This window comes from Hypanus sabinus, chromosome 18, assembly GCF_030144855.1.
Source record: "Hypanus sabinus isolate sHypSab1 chromosome 18, sHypSab1.hap1, whole genome shotgun sequence".
NCBI lineage: Eukaryota > Metazoa > Chordata > Chondrichthyes > Myliobatiformes > Dasyatidae > Hypanus > Hypanus sabinus.
This window is the reverse complement of record NC_082723.1, coordinates 21,423,053-21,443,747: the sequence shown is the minus strand read 5'-3', so window position 1 is coordinate 21,443,747 and position 20,695 is coordinate 21,423,053. Positions and strand designations below refer to the sequence as shown.

The 20,695-nt window shown below is 38.3% G+C and overlaps 1 protein-coding gene across 7 annotated transcripts in view; it reads right to left on the bottom strand.

Moving 5' to 3' along the window:
* The window catches only part of LOC132407402 (disabled homolog 2-interacting protein-like), a 605,300-nt gene that overhangs the window by 38,501 nt on the left and 546,104 nt on the right, over nt 1-20,695 (bottom strand). For 6 of the 7 annotated variants that reach the window (XM_059993828.1, XM_059993832.1, XM_059993830.1 and 3 more), the window contains 4 exons: nt 16,477-16,713; nt 11,745-11,946; nt 8,863-9,044; nt 5,333-6,209 (listed from right to left, as the gene is read on the bottom strand). In XM_059993828.1, the coding sequence (XP_059849811.1) occupies nt 5,333-6,209; nt 8,863-9,044; nt 11,745-11,946; nt 16,477-16,713 (1,498 nt within the window). The remainder of the gene's footprint in view (nt 1-5,332; nt 6,210-8,862; nt 9,045-11,744; nt 11,947-16,476; nt 16,714-20,695) is intronic. The other variant, XM_059993831.1, reaches the window with a different exon arrangement.

Genomic DNA, 20,695 nt, shown 5'->3' with positions numbered 1-20,695 from the left:
ACGTCAGAAGAATATCATTTCTATGGAGACAAGGTGACCTATTCTGAGGAAGTCTAAAAATTGTGCTAAATCCCCAAATGGCCAGTGGGAAAAACATCACTGCCTCTCTAACAAGCAAGCTCGGTAAAACACAGAGGGTCAGGCAGGTAATCTGATCAGCATAGTATTAAAACTGTTTTTCTCATTTCACCTCAGTGGGTCTCTGTATTACAACACAATCCCTTATTTAAATATGTTACGTTTTAAGGATATACAAAATGTTCATCTCAAAAATACATCAAGCTGCATTATCTTTGATCATGCATTTTTGTTTAGTTGAGCTGTTAGTGGCTTGTTTGTCTAAATGCTTCTATTCATGAACACGTATAGGTGGATTCAATGCTAATGCCAGGAAAAAAGCAGAACATTTCAAACAAGTGAGAGTAAAAAAATCAATATTAAGTGTTCATTCATTTGAGATTCAGAATTTGGTTGAATGTTTCACAAGGCAAAGTCTTCTGATTTATATATTAATAAGGTCCTCCTTTCTCAAACAGGCCGGCACCCATTTACAAGAGTACCACATTTTATACTACCCACTTGTATTTGTGCCACATTTAAAAAGGGTCCTTTCGAACAGGACTAGATGGACCACATGCATGCCTGGCAAAGTAAGGGTTAACGGCACATGTCTAAGTGCCCACAAGAAGCTTCAGGTGAACTTCCTTCTTAAAATGCTGCAACGCTTCCACAGAAATCATTTCCACGCAGGTCAGGAGTCGCAGTGTTTATACTCAGTGGAAATGAAGATAAGTAACAGAGCTCAAGTCATGATGGCACATGCCTTGGAGGAAAAGCTAGAGATAGTCATATTCCTTAATCCCGTGCTCTTCATTGTGATAGAGGTCATGAGCTTGGGAGTTGCTGGCTGAGTTGTCTAGGTGAACAACTGCAATGCATTTTGTAGATGATATAACAATTCAGCCTCCGTGCAGCAGTGCAGTGTGGCCAGTCCAATCTTGTTCCTGGTCCACAGTGACCCTTCATTTTTTTTGACAGAGAGTTTTTGCCTTTGGATGTCAAGGATAGGTGGTGAAAGTCAGTCTTGCTGGGGATGGTCACAGCCTGGCACAAGTATTACTTGCCGCTCACTAGCCTTAGTGTGAATGTCATCTCCACCTTGTGGAATGCAAACACAGACTTTGAAAGTTGTCGTTGTGCAAAGTGACCACTCTGCTTCAATCTAAGTTTTCTCCAGAGATTATCAGAGCCAGCCTTATTCATTTGTGAAAAGCATACTAACACTAAATTAAAACCTGTGTCTTTAAATGCTAAATCACATTAACAATTTGCCCGATTTGTTTGTCTTGACAGCCAAATAAACAACAAAATAGAGCCAGTATTTTCTCCTGCACCAGAAATGCAATATCTGATTCACCAATTTTCTTGTCCCTGGGACACTAAGCCTGGGGTTGTGTTCTGCGGACTGCTTGTTCATCAGGACTTCCTACGTGGAGGGGGGACCTTCAAATCAGGACTCTGCTTGAAGTAACAGGGGTTAAATGGCAGCACAGATGATATGGCCGCAACAAACTACATTGAATTATCTTCTGGGTATGGTGACTGTCTGACACTTGATCCACATTCATCATCAGCAGACTTCACACTCCTGATGCCAAGCTCCAAAAGCTTGTCTTTATCTTCATAGAAAAGTACAGCACAGTGCAGGTCCTTTGCTCTAAAATGTTGTGCTGAACGTTAAACCTGCTCTAACCCCTCCCTATCTAAGAATCTTTTAAATGTCCCTAATGTACCTATCTCTACCACCACCCCTGACAACACATTCCAAACAGCCACAAATCTGTGTAAAAAACTTCTTGGACCCCCCCCCCCCCCCCATGCTTTCCCTCCAGTCACCTAAAGTTATGCCCCCTCGTATTAACCATTTTCATTCTCAGAAAAAGTATGTCATGCCAGATCTATTAAAGAGCGGGTCTTGTGAGGATCATACCTATTATCATCTTATATACTGCTATCTAGTTACCTCTCATCCTCCTTCGCTCCAAAGACAAAAGCCCGATCTCACTCAGCCTATGAGACGTGCTCTTTAACCCAAGCAGTACCTGGTAGACCTCTCCTGCATCCTCTCCAAAGCTTCCAACTCCTTCCTACAATGAGGCGACCAGATGTACAGTGAGAGTGTTGGTTGCTACTTTGCAAATGCACCAACAGCTTTTCTTTCGTCTTCTGTCAACATTTCCTGCTATTCAATGTGGAAGCTTGTATAAATACAATCTCTAGCTACCAAAGTACATTAAGTTCTAACTGTTATTAGAGAAAGCTTAGAATGTCTGGCTGTAATTAAATTTAATATTCATAATCAGCATTCTTCTAAATGTGTATATTTTATGAGTATTGTTTTAAATTACTAACACAGTATGAAATATATAAGTGTTTAGGAATGGTACAAATACAGGATAGTTCATTACCATCAGGTGCTCCTATGACTGCACAACCTAATTAACTATGGTGTTGTAGCGGTGTGCTACACGCAGCGCTAAAATTACGGCACGGAGTCAGTAACTGCAGTCGAAGGAAAAAACTTTATTCGAAAACTTCAGCCTCACTTTTAAGCCTCTGTCAACCGGCCCCCCATGGCGTAGAGGCTCCAAAGCTCTGTGCTCGCAAACCCCCGTAGGCTATCTAATTGTGAGTCGGTTCGGATACGCTAGGAAATGGGGCGCCACAGTGTATTACAAAGCTAGGTGGCAGTGCAGATTGAACTCAGAATGCCGAGAAGCGTCATTGGATCACAGACAGGCTAAGTAAATGGCCAAGGCCATGGCAGAACTAATAGAAATGTGCAAAAATTAGGTTATCCACTTAGCTAGAAAAAAGAACAAAGTACTATGGTGAGAGATATTAACTGTAATCACAGACCTACCAACCAGTATGTCTTTGGACTGTGGAGAAAACTGCAGCACCAGGAAACCCCTGTGGTCACAGGGAGAACGTACAAACTCCTTACAGGCAGCAGTGGGAATTAAACCTGGGCCATCTGTACTGTAAAGCAGTGTGCTAACCTCCTACGCTACTATAGTACCCCGGGTTCACTGGAAAGATTCATGTAAAGGTGGGTTTGTCATGAAATGATAGATTACACAGAATGTGTCTACACTCTAAGTTTAAAAAAATGGTAAGTGATCTTATAAAACAAAATTCTCACTGGACTTGAAAAGGCACATTGATTGTTAATGTTTCTATGCATTTCCACCCTTAATGGATGACCCCCTTGCTATGAACTCTGGGATGTGTGGAACAAGGCGTCAGACATGGGGAATGGGTTTGAGAACATAACAAATCAGCCATGATAGAATGGCGGAGCAAACTCAATGGGCTGAATAGCCTATTTCTGCTCCTGTCTTATGGTCATAATAAAGGCTCAGCTGCCAAACACAGAGATACAAAAAAAAAATGCCTTCACCCAAAAGGTGGTAAAGTTCTGGAATTTATCGGAGGCTCAATTGGGTGCATTTAGGATAGGAAATTTATTTTTCTTCCCCCACCTATCATGAGGTTTATGTAGGGAAGTCCTGAGGTAAAAAAAAAACAGCCCTGATCTGAATGAATAACAGAACAGGAAGGTTCAGTAGCCTGCTGCTGATTCTATTTATTATGTCCTTATGTCGTTCTTGAAATACACCCCAACCCAAAGAACACCGTACACCATCAAGGCTATGTATACAGAAAAGTATCAGAAAAATACAAGTGATATCATGAAGAGTGCCACCCACCCAAACATGTTCCATTTGTCCTACTCTCAGCAGGAAGGAAGCTAAATTGCACCCATGCCAGGAACACCACTTAAAAAAGTTATTTTCCCCAAATTGTAAGGCTGATCACTGCTACTTTATCATTTCCTGTCAGAGCCACCTTACGTACAAACACTTCTATGCCTAGTGTCACTTTATGGACAGACAATCAGTCTATGTATACAAGTTATCTAATATACTTATATTTACTGTGTTTTTTATTATTGTGTTCTTTATCTTTTTTTTTAATAATGCATTCTTCTTTACACTTGTATACTGGAATTAAACAAACTTGAATCTTAAATACCAGGATAAGTTTTGTAACGGGCACTCCAACCAACTACCGACAAGACAGGTTTATTGCTTCAGCTGAAGTGAACTAGAATAAAGACCAGGGTGTTTAATTCATCAAGAGTATGGTCATTTTTGAATAAATGAGATTTTGGCACGCAAGTTACAACCAGTATGTGGTTGAACGATTGGACATTACTGCTCCTTTCATGTAGCACGATGAAGGAAAAGGACTTCCTGCAGTGAAGACAAATTAGACCTAATCTTGTAGACAGCATATTAGAAATCTAGCTTGGAGAATCAAATGTAGGAAAGGGAAACATTCAGTTGGACGTCTTGAAAAATCATATCCATTCCAAGTCTAGTTTTATAATTTCCTCAGTATTTTGTAAGTACTGAACAGTTGCACGATTCATTTGACATTGCCAGTCAGTGTCCCATGGCACGACATATTATGTCAAGAAAACTGACGTTTTATGGGGGTGGGGACGTGATATGGTACATAATGTCTGCTTTTAAGGTTACTTTGATGTGTGGCAGGGCAAGTTCAAGCACAGATCAGCTACAGACTACACAGACACAATGACTGCAGCAGTTCCTTCATCTTAAATGGTTAAACATAATTGCAGCAAACTCAATGGGCCAAATGGCCTAAACTCTGCTCAAGCTCTCATCTTGCTGCTGCCATTGGGAATGTGGTACAGGAGCCTTAGGACTCACACCACCATATCAGGCTCTTGAACCAAAGGGGATAATTGCTCAATTTCACTTGTCCTATCACTAAAATGTTCCCACAACCTATAGACTCACTTTCAAGGGCTTTTCATCTCACATTTTTGATATTAATTTATTATTATTATTTCTTTCTTTTTGTAATTACATAGTTTCTTGACTTCTACACACTGGTAGTACACAGTTGGTGCACTACTTCATTGATTTCATTACGGTTATTGGATTTATTGAGAACACTCACACGAAAATAAATTGCAGGATCATATATAGTGACATATACATGCTTTGATAATAAATTTACTTTGAACTTATATCCTCCAGTCCCATGTTTCAAATTTTAGCTCCATATTCTACAGGATAGTATGCTGTTTATTTATAGATCTTTCCAATCATTCACCCACAATTTTCAAAAGACATAACTTAATAACTTTATGGTTAATAAATAATCAACGTTGTACTTAAAATCAGGGAAAAAAACAAGCTATTCTTCATCACGTGGCAATGATAGATCCACTAACCTGCTTGTGCACTGCACGTTGCTTCATTTCGGGACTGTCTCCTTTGGATGAGGATGACTGCTGTCGTAACTTTGTGCCAGTGCTCGGCCACTCTGACGAGGACTGTATCACACCACTGCTAGAAGGCCTGGGGTACTGAGTGGTGTTGAATAATAAGGCGGGTGGTGTCCTACCTCTGGTTGCTGGCGGAGGCTGATCTATTCGCCTTTGTGGGCCAGCACTGTTCTGGCGTGGCACTGACGCCTGGGGTATTTTTTCTGTCAGGGAAAGTTGTCTTCTTGTGAAATCCCCAGTGCGCCGAGTGAAATCCTCTGTGCTCGTGTGGCTGTGGAAAGCGGGCTTGTTGGCTGCCTGCTCCTCGTTATTGCTGTGCGAGCTTACAGAGCTGTGACATTCTGATCCCGAGTCGGCTACCCCACGTGGTGAAACTGGGATACCGGCTGCCATCTGATACACTGGATTTTGAAAAGACAATGGTGCCAAAAGCTGAGGCCTTCCTGGGGCACCATCTGCGTTAGGGGTGCTCGCGGTTTGTCCAGGCTTTCTGCCGACCTGCCCGGGGCCAGGAGCACTTGGAGCTGCATTCTGCAGTGCCCTCGGCTGCCACATCGCTTGCATTTGCCCACCCGATCCTTGACTGTCATTTAGGGAATCACCTGCTGGTGTAACGCTTGTTGTGCTTTCCAAACTACGATTGTCTTGCAGGTCAACCATTGAGAGACTTTTATTGCCATTCGGCATTTGTTGGTCAGGTTCATTGGCTTCGGAATAGCTTGAGCTACGAGCTGGCGATGGCTGTATAGCAGAGGACCTTGTGACAAAAAACAAGTCCTTGTTTTCTGGGGTAGGAGAGGGTAACCTTGTACAGTCTAATAAACTGAAAGGGGAAGAAATCAGATAACATTTCGAGATTCTTACGAAATAATTCATCAATATGATTGTTTCCAAATATTTTAAATCATTTAATCTTTCTTGCCTGACTTGTTAAAAAACAGACAATTTTTAATGTTCTTCAAACAGTAAAACAAATATATCAGCACTTTATGGTTGTCCTGTTCCAGTTATATTATTATATACATACTAAAATACAATGCATTTTTCAATAGATTTACTTGTTTAATATTATTCCAAATTACATTTTTAAATTTCAGTAGTACCAATAACTGCTTTCAGAAGTGAACCTTTGACTTTCAGGAATCATGCGATATCAATTTTTCTCTCATTGACTTTAGATTATTTTTATAGGTTTAATTGATTACAAAATTTTGATTCAATAGCTCATAGGAATTTTGCTCTTTACTCTGCAAATCGTCCTGCTATATTGTACTAAGAGAGTGACCACACACTGGCATCCTAGCTGAGTTGATTGGCAAGACCACTTGAAAGGTTATTCAACCAGGGAAGGTATCACACTCAATCCTGACGATATGCCTCCACAGGTGGCAGCTATGGTCAAACTCCATCCTTAACTCTAATGCACAAAGACCATTCATGCATTCTTGGCATATAATGGTCAGCTATTCTCTAGATAAGCCTGATAACCCAGCTTGGAGAAAGGAAGAACAAGAAGGCATTAGGCATTTTTCACCCACCCTGTTGTTCTGACAAAAAGCTAAAAAAAAACCACACTGAAATGATAAACAGTATTTTCTATTCAATGCTTAACAAATTCAACATTGGCTAAACTTTTAAGATGTTCGCTTTCACAATCAATCAATATTCTTGAGTCTTTTACACCATTGTAAGGTACAATTAAACTTTGCCAAAGTATAAATGAACAAAATGGATACATAAAAGTGTAAAACTACTCTTAACAAGATTTGTATACTTGGGTGAAGCTTCTCAATGATCAAAAATACATTGTACTTGCCCTACCTCTCTATCAATACTACACCTATGGATTTTTAAAGTAATTAAAAAATAATACAACAAAACAAAAACAAATGCTTGTGTCTTCTCAATTGCATTGTCATATAAACTCTAAAGAGCTACACATTTTCCAGCGGATTTAACTTTTTAATGTCATACGATGTACTAGATTAAATTTTAATAGTATGAACAGCTACTTCCAAAACTTTACTAAAGCTTCCTACTCCACACTCAATATTACCTGTCTATAAAGCAAGCAAAATAGTTAGCCTAAATTTTCTCTGGTATATATTTGCAATCCTAACAAGGAAAAAATTTGTTTATCCTCTAATATTAGTACCAAGGTCAAAATTAATGCATTAATGCCAATTTATTGCCCTTCCCCTCTCATCTCCAATAACAATGATATAAATAAGAAATATATATTCTACTTTCTCTGAACTTTCCTCCTTTTTGGATTCCTCTACTCTAGTAAACGCTTCCAGAGCAAGCTTCAAGTGTGTGACTCATTTGAAGGTATTTATTTTTAAGTATCTCTCTTGAGAATTTTTGTTCAGAGTTGCACAAAGATGACAAGCATTAGTTCTTGTCGGAGACATTTATTTGTAAGGTGCTCTGAGGAATGAAAGCTCCTATGCTTCACTTAACTAAGTGATAACTTTGGAAAGTACAAGGTAAGAAACAGATCATATGTCAATGAAATTAGAAGCTTTCAGGCAGAGATACAGTGAAAAGGAAAATCTGAAATTACAAAATTGCTGTGAATATTCAACAGATCAATAAACACAGGTGTGCATCCAAAATATTAACTAGTCTGTTGTTTTTACAGATGATCATCAATCTGCTGAATACCTCCCGAATTTAAAGTTTTTTTTTATTAGATGATACTGTTAAGGAACTATTAAGTTTTCAATGGTGGAAGAGTTATGAGCAGAGGGCACAGCCTCAGAATAGGGGTGTGTGCTTTTAGAAAGGAGATGAGGAGGTATTTTCTTTAGCCAGAGAGTGGTGAATCTGTGGAATCTGTTGCCACAGGCGATTGTGGAGGCCAAGTTACTGGGTATATCTTAGGAAGAGGTTGCTAGATTCTTGATTAGTCAGGGCATGAAGAGATACAGGGAGAAAGCAGAAGGTTTAGGCTGAGAGGGAAAATGGATCTGTCATGATGAAATGGCAGAGCAGACTCGATGGGCCAAAATGGCCTCATTTTGCTCCTATATCTTATGGAGTAATTGAAGGTATATTTACAGGTTTATCAAAATTTACACAACACAATATCCTTTACTAACCTGTTTTAAACAGTACATGTGACACTTATCATAAAAGATTGTTTTTTTTTAAAAAAAAGAACTACATCTTATAATGTTTTAAATTAGGGGCAAATTGAATAGACCAGAAAATAGGACACGACAAAAGGAAGATTATATCTGAATTCACTTTTTAAATACAATATTACCTTTTCATTTCCTGAGAAACTAACAAAGTTATGAAAAGCAAAATTAAAAGTCATCATTGTCAATTTCAATTGCACTGTTTTATCTTAATTTGCCCCTATGTCATTTCTTCTGTAGTTTGGTGAACTAGAGAGATTAACTTTAAGGGAACTCATTCATCAAGTCATTCAGTGAATAGAACAAACAGTGATAATTTTTTTCACTCACCCACTAAGTTCGTTATCTATCACTATCTTTTGTAGCCCTGTGGATATGTTGCTACTGGTGGGATTTGGCGTTGAAGTGCAAGGCTCCGATGTTGATGGCGCAGGTACAGCCCCTGGATTAGTCAGCACTGTATTGACATCCCTCAAGATACGAGGCAAAGGACCAAGCTTTGTTGCAGTTGCCTAGGGAACAGAAAAAAAAACAACTTGGTGACGGTTCTTACGACTGTAAAACTACCAAGAGTGAACAATTTGAGCAGTAGGTTATACACATGTGTCACTATTCAAACATTAATTAAGAAACATCACGGTACATGTTGCTGGAAATATGAAACTAAAGATTTAGTTAACAACCAGGAAAAGTTATACAGTAACTATTCAGCAGTTCAGACAGCATCTACGGAAAGAAACAAAAGGCCATCGATCTGAAATGTAAATTACGCTTTCTCGCCAGTCTGACCTGAGCATATCTATTTTTTGTTGCTAAAAGCAGTTTTGGGAAAAAAACATGAGCAGGTGAAATAGAAGTAGACTCATTAAAGCCCAAACTTCACTGATAACCATATTGCCCAGCTATAGGTCATTGTACAGTACAGGCCCCTTGGCCCATGAGGTTGTGTCGACCTTTTAACCTATTCCAAGATCAACTTAATCCTTCCATCACACATAGCCTATTTTTCTTTCAGTCACGTGTTTATCTAAGTCTTTTAAATGTCCTTAATGTATCTGCCTTATCACCACTCCCTGCATCCCAGACACATACCACTCTGTGTTTTAAAAAAAAGTACCCCTGACACTCCCCTATACTTTCCTCCAATCATCTTAAAACTATGCCCTCTCGTATTAGCCATTGCAGCCTTGGGAAAAAGACACTGGCTGTCCACTCAGCATAAGCCTCTTATCATCCTATACATCTCTCTCATCCTATTTCACTCCAAAGAGAAAAGCCCTATCTCACTCACCTTGTCCTCATAAGACATGCTCTCCATTCCATGCAGCACCCTGGTAAATCTCCCCTGCACCTTCACTAAAGCTTTCACAATTCTCCTAAAATGAGAGGACCATAACTGAATACCGTACTGCACAAGAGTGATCTGACCAAGGCCTTATACAGCTGCAACATTACCTTGCAGCTTTTGAACCCAATCCCTTGACTAATGAAGTTTGTGCAAACAACAACTTCATTTAGATGCATTCAGCTCAACTTTGTATCCAGCTCTATGACTTGACAAGTTAGGAACAGGCTTAAAAGGAAAGCAATTATCATGAAATGACTTGTTTGCAAATCGTCTTTGAAAGCTTATTTTTCACACTTTGTGTTCATCTAACGAATTGTCAATTCTTAAGGACTTGTAGTTTCTGTTCTTCAATGAACTACAGTGGATAAGGAAAACTATAAGAACACGATGATGTTTGCCACTTCCACAGTAACATTAGTCTTAGCAGTCCAGGCTATGCCAAATTATGTCTGAATTCAACTAAATCTATTATGCCAATTATAGTTAGTTTGTACATTACACAAAAAAAACTTAAACCTTAACCTCTTCTTGCAGTTATTTCCAATATAAATTTCCACTTTCTCATTTGTTATGGAAATTGCCAGTTAACAATCTAATCATATGTACACCCCCATTTCAATAGTGGCATTGTGTCACCCCAGCTGTGGATCTCACATATCAGGCTGTGATCTATTCTACTCATTTCCCAAATTGCCATATATTTTCTATTTATTTGACTTTACACCTGTTACATGTCAACGTTTTTTAAATTAACCATAAGCGTCAATTAGGCGCGCCTGGACGAGGCGGGTGAATGACGTGATTATAACAAATGCATGGAGGTTCTTTCTATTTGAGAGGTTTCTGGAAAAATTTGTCAGTTAAACAGATTCAACGGACCATGAGCTATGAGCAAGGAGGGTGAATTGAGTTGAGTGAGTTGAAGAGTTCACTACAGCAGTGGGCGCTCCCAATACTTCTCCGTGTCAGAAGACTGTGATAATTTGCAGCACATAGTACATATTGGATACGTGACTTTGTCACTTTGTATGATCCATACTTGGATTTCTGGAGTATTCTGTGGTGACCACTTTCTGTTAACCTACACATGGATTTGGGTGTGTTACGTGGGGCCACTTGTGTTAAGAGAAATTTCGTGGCTGTCACCTTGTTATCCATGTGTGGACTCTAGTATTTAAGTGACGACCACTCAACTTCTGGAATCTTCTGTGACTGTCACCTTGTGTCATCATAATGTGGATTTTATGAACCCTTCCTCACAGATACCTGTCCTGTTCCCATGGATCTCAGAACCTTCTGGATTGTCATCCTGCACTCTGTTTAGACTTGGGAAGAACTGTTTCCAGACCTCCACAGTATGTGAGCTAAGATGCATTGCACTGTTAATTTTGGTGAGGGGAGTAATTGTTTTAATTGACTATTAAATTGAAAATATAGTTGTTTATCATTAAAAATTTGTGTCTGTGGTCTATTGCTGCAGGCATGTAACATACCATTTATAAGTAGCATAGAACTTTAAATTAATGATAATGAACCAACATTACCACATTCTACTTCACTTAAAAGGCAGAATCTAGTCTCCAATTCCCTGGTTCAGTTATAATGTGAAATCAATCAACATATAATATATTCCATATATAGAGTGCCTTTAACATGGTTAAAAAAAACATAACCTTCATTGACAGTGTATGACAAAATCTATAAAATAATTTCACCTGCATAAACAAAAACAAGATAGGGAGATCATATAAAAGAGCCTACATCTGCTGAAAGGTCACTATACCCAATCTTAAGAGATATGCTAGCTCTGTACTAATTTAGCAAGAGGCAGTGATTGGATTTAAATGTTGATAGGAAAGTACACCTGCTCCATTTGTGAGACCACTTCCCAGAGCAGCGAGTGTAGAGTGGAGAGTTCCCGGCCCAGATCGATATACCCTTCAAATCCAGCTGTATTTGAAATGGTTTCTGGATTGGAAATTTCCAGTAGGAATCGCTGCATGTTGGTCCATTCATGCTCAAGGAACTGATTCATGAAAGACATATATTCCTCCTTGCTACCAAACCTGTTTTCAAAACATTAATGTCAAAATTCTAATTATTATTTAGTAAATTTCAGTATCAATAAAAATTACATCACAGCAGTCCGAACTTACATGAAATAAACTACATTCAATCAAATAACATTAAAATCCTGAGATTTGGTGCTTACTTCACCCACTTTGTGTTAAGTTTATTGTATCAAAATCATTTATAAATTCCAGACCTCAAATACAAACAACACACACAATCCCAATGAGGGGTCTCAGCTCAAAAGGTTGACTGTTTATTTTCCATTACAAATGCCATCTAACCTGCTGAAATCCCCCCAGCTTTTTTTTTTATGTTGTTCAAAATTTTCACCATCTGCAGAATTTCTCATACCTCGAATCTCACCAGATTAATTTAGACCTTAATATAGAAGTCTTTGATAAACCCTGTGTGGCTAAATTCTTGCACAGGTTGCTATTTCACTTAAATGAACACAATCCATTGTAACTGTGATTATTTATATCAAGAAGAAAAATTGGGTCTGCTGCCGAGAATGCATTTTTGCAAAAGCAGTGTGAGTGTACAAGATTTCAAAGGGATGATTCTAACTGATGGATAAGGATAAGGGAGAGGGTTTAAGATTAAACTTCAAAGATCATTCAGAAACACCCAAGATATTTTTTTATCAGGATCTTATCAAAAATCATGTGGAATTGTCAATAACCTCTATCAAATGAAAAGGACTAATCCCGATCTTGGTTTTGGTAGTTTGATTAAGATCACTGTCCTAAAGTAAAGACTATAATGTTAGAAATAGCCAGCAGGCCAGGGAAGAGACAATTACTGTTTCAAGGTGGAATTCCCTTGATCAGAGTTGGGAAAAGAGAAAATAAGTTGGTTTTAAGTTGCAATTTAAAATGAACATTTTTCTCTTTCACAGTGATTATGAAAGGTCTTTAAAGTGAAATGCTCACTGTCCTTTTGCTGACCTGCTATTCCCAGCATTTGCATTGTTTGCCTTTGTTTCAGCAATGGTATCTACACATTGTTTAGATTCATTACAGATTTTTGCATTTTGATTTGGAAAATGCCGTGGATACTTTGAATATTTTGTGCCATGCAATGCATTTGCTGATTTCTGAAACACTGCTGTTGACTGGTAAATACAGAGGGAGATGCTTGGTCAGAAGCCCCAACAAACAATGCCTAGAAGTAAGCAAACACACAAGAGATCCTGCAGATGCTTGAACTCCAGAGCGACACACACAAAATGCTGGAGGAACTTAACAGATCAGGCAGCATCGATGGAAATGAATAAACAGCTGACATTTTGGGCCGAGATCCTTCATCAAGATTGGAAAGGAAGGAAAATAAGTCAGAATAAGATGAGAAGATGAGAAGAGGGGAAGAGGACAAGCTGGAAGCTAATAGGTGAAGACAGGTGTGTGGGGCAGGAGGAATGAAATAAGAAGATGGGAAATGATAAGTGGAAAAGGCAAAGGAGTGGAGAAGGAATCTGATATGACAGCAGAGTGGATCATGGTAGAAAAGAAAGGAGGAAGGGCACCGGAAGGACAAGATAGGCAAGTAAGGGGCCAGAGTGGGGAAATAAACAGGAGGAAAGAGGGAGGGGGAGAATTACCAGAAATTGAAGAAATTGATGTTCATGCCATTGGGCGAGAGGCTACCTAGATAGAATATGCAGTGTTGCTCTTTCAACCTGAGAGTGTCTTCATCATGGCAAAAGAGAGGGCCATGGACTCACATGTCATAAACAATATGAGAATAGGAATTGAAATGTTGGCCATTAGGAAACTCCACATTTTGTGTATGGAGCCGAGGTGCCTGACAAAGCAGTCTCCCAATCTGCGTCAGGTCTCGCCAATGTAGAGGAGGCTGCATGGGGAGCACCAGAAACAGTAGATGACCCAGAAGACTGGCATGTGATGTGTTGCCTCACCTGGAAGGATTGTTTGGGGCCCTGAAGGGAAGTAAGGGAGGAGATGAATGGGCAGACTTCTGCCACTTGTAAGGTTAAGTACGAGGAAGCAATATGTGTTCACATGGACAATTCTCAGTTGCACATACAATTATAAATGTTGTGCAAAAGCACTCTTATTTCTCCTTCAAGATAAAACTGCACAAATACAATATTTAAAAATGTTTTTACAAAATGGATTTTAACCATCTACAAAAGTTGACCGTTATTGTAAAGGAAAATGAGTATAAATGTCCGGCAGCCTTGTTACAGCTGACTGCGGCATTGTTGAAATCACACCACAGGTATTGTGCACAGGGGAGGTTTCATATTTAAAGAGGGATAAATATGTTATGGAGGCATTTCAGAGAAGGTTTATTCTAGAAATGAAGGAGTTCATTATGAGAGGTAATCTTATTCAAAAATAAAAATTCTGAGAGGCTTGTGAATGAAGACATTGAAGGAGCCTTTCCACTCCTAGAGGAATAAAGAACTAGGGGCATTGCTTCAGAATGAAAGAAACACAGAGGGTCATGAATTATTGGATTTCTCTATTACAGATAGTACAGAGATGGCAGAGTAATTAAATTAACAGATTAGTAACCCAGAACCTGAACTAACAACAAACATAGACACCTTCAAATTCCACCATGGGAGCTGTAGAATTAAAATTTCAAAAACAGCCATAAAAAATTTGGTTCACTAATGTCCTTCAAAGTAAAAAAAGTCAGCCATTTTTATCTGCTCTGCCTTGCATGTGACTCAAGATCTACCAATGTGGTGAATGCCCTTTAAAATAGCCCAAAGGCCTTACTTCAAGGACCATTAGGCATGGACAATCCCAACAGATAAAACTGAAGACCAAAGTCAGCACATCTGGAGGTAGAGGCCTGAAGGTTGGAAGCCCGATGTTTGTGAGCCTGAGATTCCAAGTCCAAGGACCAGAGGCCTGGAGGTGAGCTGTTCTGGGGTTGAAGGCCTTCCTGCATGGGTGGCAAAGGAGCTTGGTTTGTTGTTGCTGCTGTTTGCTGGGTGTCGTAGGTATATTATGCTATGTTGGAACCATAATAAGAGACAACACTTGTGGCTATCCCCCCCTCCCCACCCCGAGCACATCCTTGTCTGTATGGTTGTTAATGCAAGTGACTTCTTCACTCAGAGGCTGGCGAGTATGGAATGAGCTACCAGTGGAAGTGGTGGTGATTTCGACGTTTAAGAGAGATTTGTGCAAGTACATGGATGTGAGGGGTTTGGAGGGCTATGGTCCACGGTGAGTTGAGGGAACTAGGCAGAATGATAGTTTGTCAGAATAGATGGACCAAAGGGCCTGTTTCTGTAGTACTCTACGATGCATTTCACTAAATGTTTCAATGTACATGCGATAAATAAATCCAAATCTAAAAATAAATTGAAACATTATGCATATGCTCAAGGCTGAGATTTTTGGTTTGCCGGAGTCTCGAGGTTATGGGGAGCAGGCAGCAAAGTGGAGCTGAGGCCAGGATCACATCAGCCCTGAACGGTGGAGCAGATCAGATAATATAACCTACAGCTGCTCTCGGTTCTCTTTATTATGTTATTACCTAATCCTGAGAAGCCATTACATTACAAGAATTCTTTTGTTTATATCTAATGAATCACGCTGCAGTAAATTTCTTAAGGATACAATTCCAAAATTAAATTTACCATTTACTCACTACAGTAGAATGCCCCTCCTTTAAGCTTGGGCTTTAAATCCACAGACTTTATTGTTGATGCAGATTCAGAATTCTCAAAAAATCTATTTTGAACTGTCCCTTTGATTCCCCAACAAAGCATTACAGCACTGAATGTGATCGGTAAACAGTTGAACTCAAATAATCCACCTTTCGGAAATTATGATGGCTCACCATCAACCCCAGCAGCTGAGCTTTGCCATGCTCCCTTTTCACATCACCCTTTAAACTTACTTTGATCACTGGAAAAGTTATTACAATACTATGGACCATCTTTTTAAAAAAAAGAGAATTAAAGTGTTGGAGTGTTAATAAAAACAACAGTTTGGAAAATCTGCTCATCCAGAGTTTTACTGTATTGGCTGCTGATCTAAGAACCAGGATAACAGGATAAATACAGTAAATTTTATAAAGTGCTGAGTATAAAGTGTAGCTAAGTGAATAAATAAAGAATACTGAATAAGAGAAAATCTGCAGATGCAGGAGAACCAAACAACACACACACACAAAATGCTGGAGGAACTCAGCAGGTCAGGCAGCAGCTATGGAAAACGTATAGTCGACATTTCAGGCCAAGACCCTTCAGCAGGACTGAAACATCGACTGTACTTTTTCCATAGATGCTGCCTGGCCTGCTGAGCTCCTCCCGCATTTTGTGTGTGTTATAAAGAATACGGTGTCTGTCCGCTTATGCATATTATGACAGTGCACATGTCTGCAAATACAGGCACATATTTGTATACATGTACAGTATGCAGATGCAGACAGCTTTATTTAGTTTCAGACATTCATTGCAGATATGAAGGATTTGGATCCAATGATTATGTCACAAAATACAAATTTCAGATTGAAGCTAATAAAAAGGCACTTACTTGGCAAAATTAGCTAAGTTCTGGGTAACCTTGGCTATTAGAGTCAGTGTGCGTGCCGTGCGGTCATCTGGGTATTCCTGTAGGAGGTTGAAGAGAGAAGGGGACATGATGGCAGGGCAGAGGAACCGCAGGAAGAGGGAAGCACTGATTAGTCTCTCACTGATGTCTGGTCGCCCTCGGTTGCTACACTCCTGGCGCCATGATGCAAATACTTCCTTCAATTCTCGTGGAAATACACTGTTGAATAATCAATTTATTGTAGTGAAGCAAAATTATTTTTCTCCATGTGGTATTAGCTAGGTATTGAAAGCTAGGATAGTTATGCAGTATGAATATTTCAATTACTAAATTCTTTCTATAATTTCAAATGCATGCAAAAATGACAAAATGAGATGCACTTTGAAAATATTCCTAAATTGGGCTTGCAATAACTAAATTTCATGAATATTTACAAAAAAATCAATTTTGCCATAAGATGAACAGCTCTAGCGGAATCCGATAGAATAAACGGAACTTTTCTTGAAGGCATTATCACGCATTTTGCTATTTCTTCCACATAATTTTCCACTGAATAATAATAGACTCATCATTACAGTCACATTATAAATCATGATAATACCTATTCTCATTCTGCTGAAGAAATAAGAATAGAAAGCCATTATAATTATGATGATATAGCCATCTAGCTAGATGACAATATTGAGTTAAGAAACGACACAGCTATAGCCGCGCAATTATTTTTAAGGATAATTAATTAAAAATGTGTACTTAACAAACTTTTAATTGAATATCTTTATGAATGAACCAAAAAACATTTGATGCATTTTACAAATTAGGAATAATTTATTTACTGTGTTCAAAGTTACTTGGAAGCTCAAGGACCAATTTAGTACTCAAATTTAAAATCGGCTGATTGAAAAATGTTAGCTCTAGGCAATTGCCAATAAAAGTAAAACATTTGTCACCCATATTCTAATGCAAGTTATACAAGCCTATATAACATGGAGCTAGGATGTTAATGTTCAATAATAGAGATGCATTTTTATCAATATGAGTCATAGATCCAGCAATGACAACTCTTCTTTGGTGATAATGCATGTGAATTGAAAAGGCAAACAACTTTCAGCAAACATAAAAATACACCCAACTATTAGCATGCAGTGCTGATACACTTCCACTAGTATAGCAATTTGATAGCCTTCCTTGTGACTTATAATTAGTCTATGTTGGTTAACCAAATAGTACAACTTAACTAGCTTCTAATTTATAATTTAAGCTGCTTAACCATGCCAAAATACAAATTTGTTATATTTATGCCATGTAAAAATATGAATGCAAAACAACAGAGTAATTTACATGTTATTACCCATCAATTCTTTAGAAAGAATAATCTAATTTCTCAGAAAAATATCACGCAACAGCAGTTTGCAGACCCTAATTTTAATGAGAACTTAAAGCTATATGTTATTTTGTACAATTGTACTGTTATGGTATATTTAGACTTAGGGTATATAGCAAAATATTAACTTCAGCAACCAAACTTTAAACTTGATTGTGAACTGTAGATTAAATTTAAAATTCAGCCCTGGACAATAGGTCCTGGAGCTGTGAATACCAGTTAACTGTAAAACCAGACAATATTGATTAATATTCATTTTGGGTGTCTGGAGTGTGGGTGCGAAAGAGGTGTGTTAAGTTATATGAAATTCAAAGAAAGCATTGTAGATAGATTGTAAATATAGAATCGTCCTTTGCTCTTTAGCATATAAAATGTCATGTAATCTTGGGTGAAACAGGCGTTTTTTTCCCTCCAAAAAGATCTCAATATGATGCCTGCTCCTCGTTTTTGTTGAATAACCAACTTCTGTATCCACCAGCTATAGTCTCTCTCTGGTGACTTTATTCACATTACAACATGCACCTCAGACCAGAGGGTATTATATCACCCATGATCCAATATTTTAGTATGTGCACATTACAATTTTCTTTTCTAAAAATTCCAGACACCAAACTTATTTCAAATGAATAGTATGAATGTTCAGTGCAAACACAGGTGATTGTACAGTCACAAGATTTTGCAGATGCAAATGTCTATCCAAGCATCAAAATTATTTTTTTAAAATAGAGATTTGATTAATTAGTTCAGCAATGATAATTGTAAACAAAAGGTCACTAGCACATTAATTCTATTTTCTCTATACAGATGCTGCCAAATCTAATCAGCATTTCTCATACTTTATGTTTGAGGTTTGCAGCTTCCATTGCATTTTGGTATACATAACAATTTAAATCCGTGTAAGGAATCAGAAAAAAATTACAGCCGCACAGATGACCATTTGTTCCGATTACCCTGTAATCCTCTTCTGTATCTTTTCCAAATCCTTCACATCTATCCTGTCATAGGGAACAGGATTGCACGCAATACTCCAAGTGCACCTCACCAAAGTTCTACGTAGCTGCAACATAACTTCCTGACTCTATTACTTAATGCCCCAAACAATGAAGGGAAGCTTTCCTTCTTTACCACCTTATTAACCTGTTTAGCTGCTTTCAAAATGCTATAGAGCTGGAATATTAAGCACCTAGTGCTGGTGATTATCCTGTAACTACATGACTGCAACAGCGAGAGCACATCAAGTATTCATCTAGGTATTCCTTAAATGTGATGAGGGAATTAGTATCAGCTATATTTCAGGCTGTGACTGGGTTAAATGTTGGGCAAAACTTAGTTGCACATTTTTGTAGGGAAGTGCTATCACCATTCAAATCGTCTTTCCTATTTAGAAAGATAAGATTATAGACTTAGGCAGCCAAGGAAAGTAGGGAGTTTCAACTGTAAAGTAAATCAAATCTTGAATGTGTTTTTAAACAGGTCTATAAAGGTAAAAAGAGGCTATTTAAATCTTTCAATGGCTTGCTTAGAAAGAAGGGCATGATGGCAAGGGCATTAGAACAAATTCTACAGAAAACTATAAAGAGAAAGAACCAGCATGTAGCATCCTCAGCGAACTTTTACTGACTAATGGAATTAGTGTGAGCTGACCTAACAGGTACATGAAAAGAAAATCAAATCTACCTTTCTCTTCCTCTGCCCAGTATTTTGTCTTGCACTGAAGTGATAAATAGCAAGTGCTTTAAATATGCAGCAAGCCCCCTACTGTGTTTCAGTGTGTTTCTACAATGTGTCACATCAATGAGCAAGAAAGTTATAATAACTCATGAAAACTATAAGAGCTCTAAGCAGAACACTGAAAATTACCAGAGAGGTGGTTCAATGAAAAAAAAGTGAAACGAATTTTTCAATATAGCCTGATTTTCCTGGATACAGTAATAATGGTTTAATGGTTTAAATTTGTCTGCTGATTAGATTATATTGTAATCAAAGATGGCTGTAACATGCATTTACTACTTTTTTCTTCAGAAGTTGACAATTATTAATATTAGTTTAACAGAATCTTGGCAGACAATATATGGATAAGGGGAAAATTCTTTCCAAATTTCTTTAGCCAGAGAGTGGTGAATTTATGGAATTCATTGCCACAGGTGGCTGTGGAGTCCAAGTCATTGGTTATATTTACGGCAGAGGTTGTGTTAAATTCTTGATTGGTCAGGGCATGAAGGGATACGGGGAGAAGGCAGTAGAATGGAGCCGAGAGGGAAATGGATCAGCCATGATGAAATGGGGGAGCAGACTCGATGGGCCAAATGGCCTAATTCTGCTTCTATATCTTATGGTCTAAAATTCTCTTGAAACTTTCCTGCAGTGACTAAAATTCTTACAAATAAAAATCAGAGGAAATGGCACAGATAGAAACTAATATTTTATTTTAATCCTGATGATTGCTGATTATGCAAATTAAAAACCATTTCTAAAGAAAACAAAGATTAAGCAGATTAACTGATGTTTGTGAATGAAAATAGATTTTGTAATCAACATATGATGCCTTTCAGTCTAAATGCACAGCTGTTGCTTAACGCAAGTTAAAAAGGAAGGAAACGCAAAAGAAACTGTAGACTTGCCAAATGAAAATGTCATGGAACATTACAGATGCAGTCCACAATTAGGATACAGAATTCTAATTCCAAGAAAAAAATTATGGACCTGCTACGGTAACACTCCCTTGATGCTATCCAGCCAGTTGAATATTTCTAGTATTTTGATTTTGTTTCCTTTTAACTACCTGGACTGATCCGCCATGTATTTTCCAGCTAAAGCTCC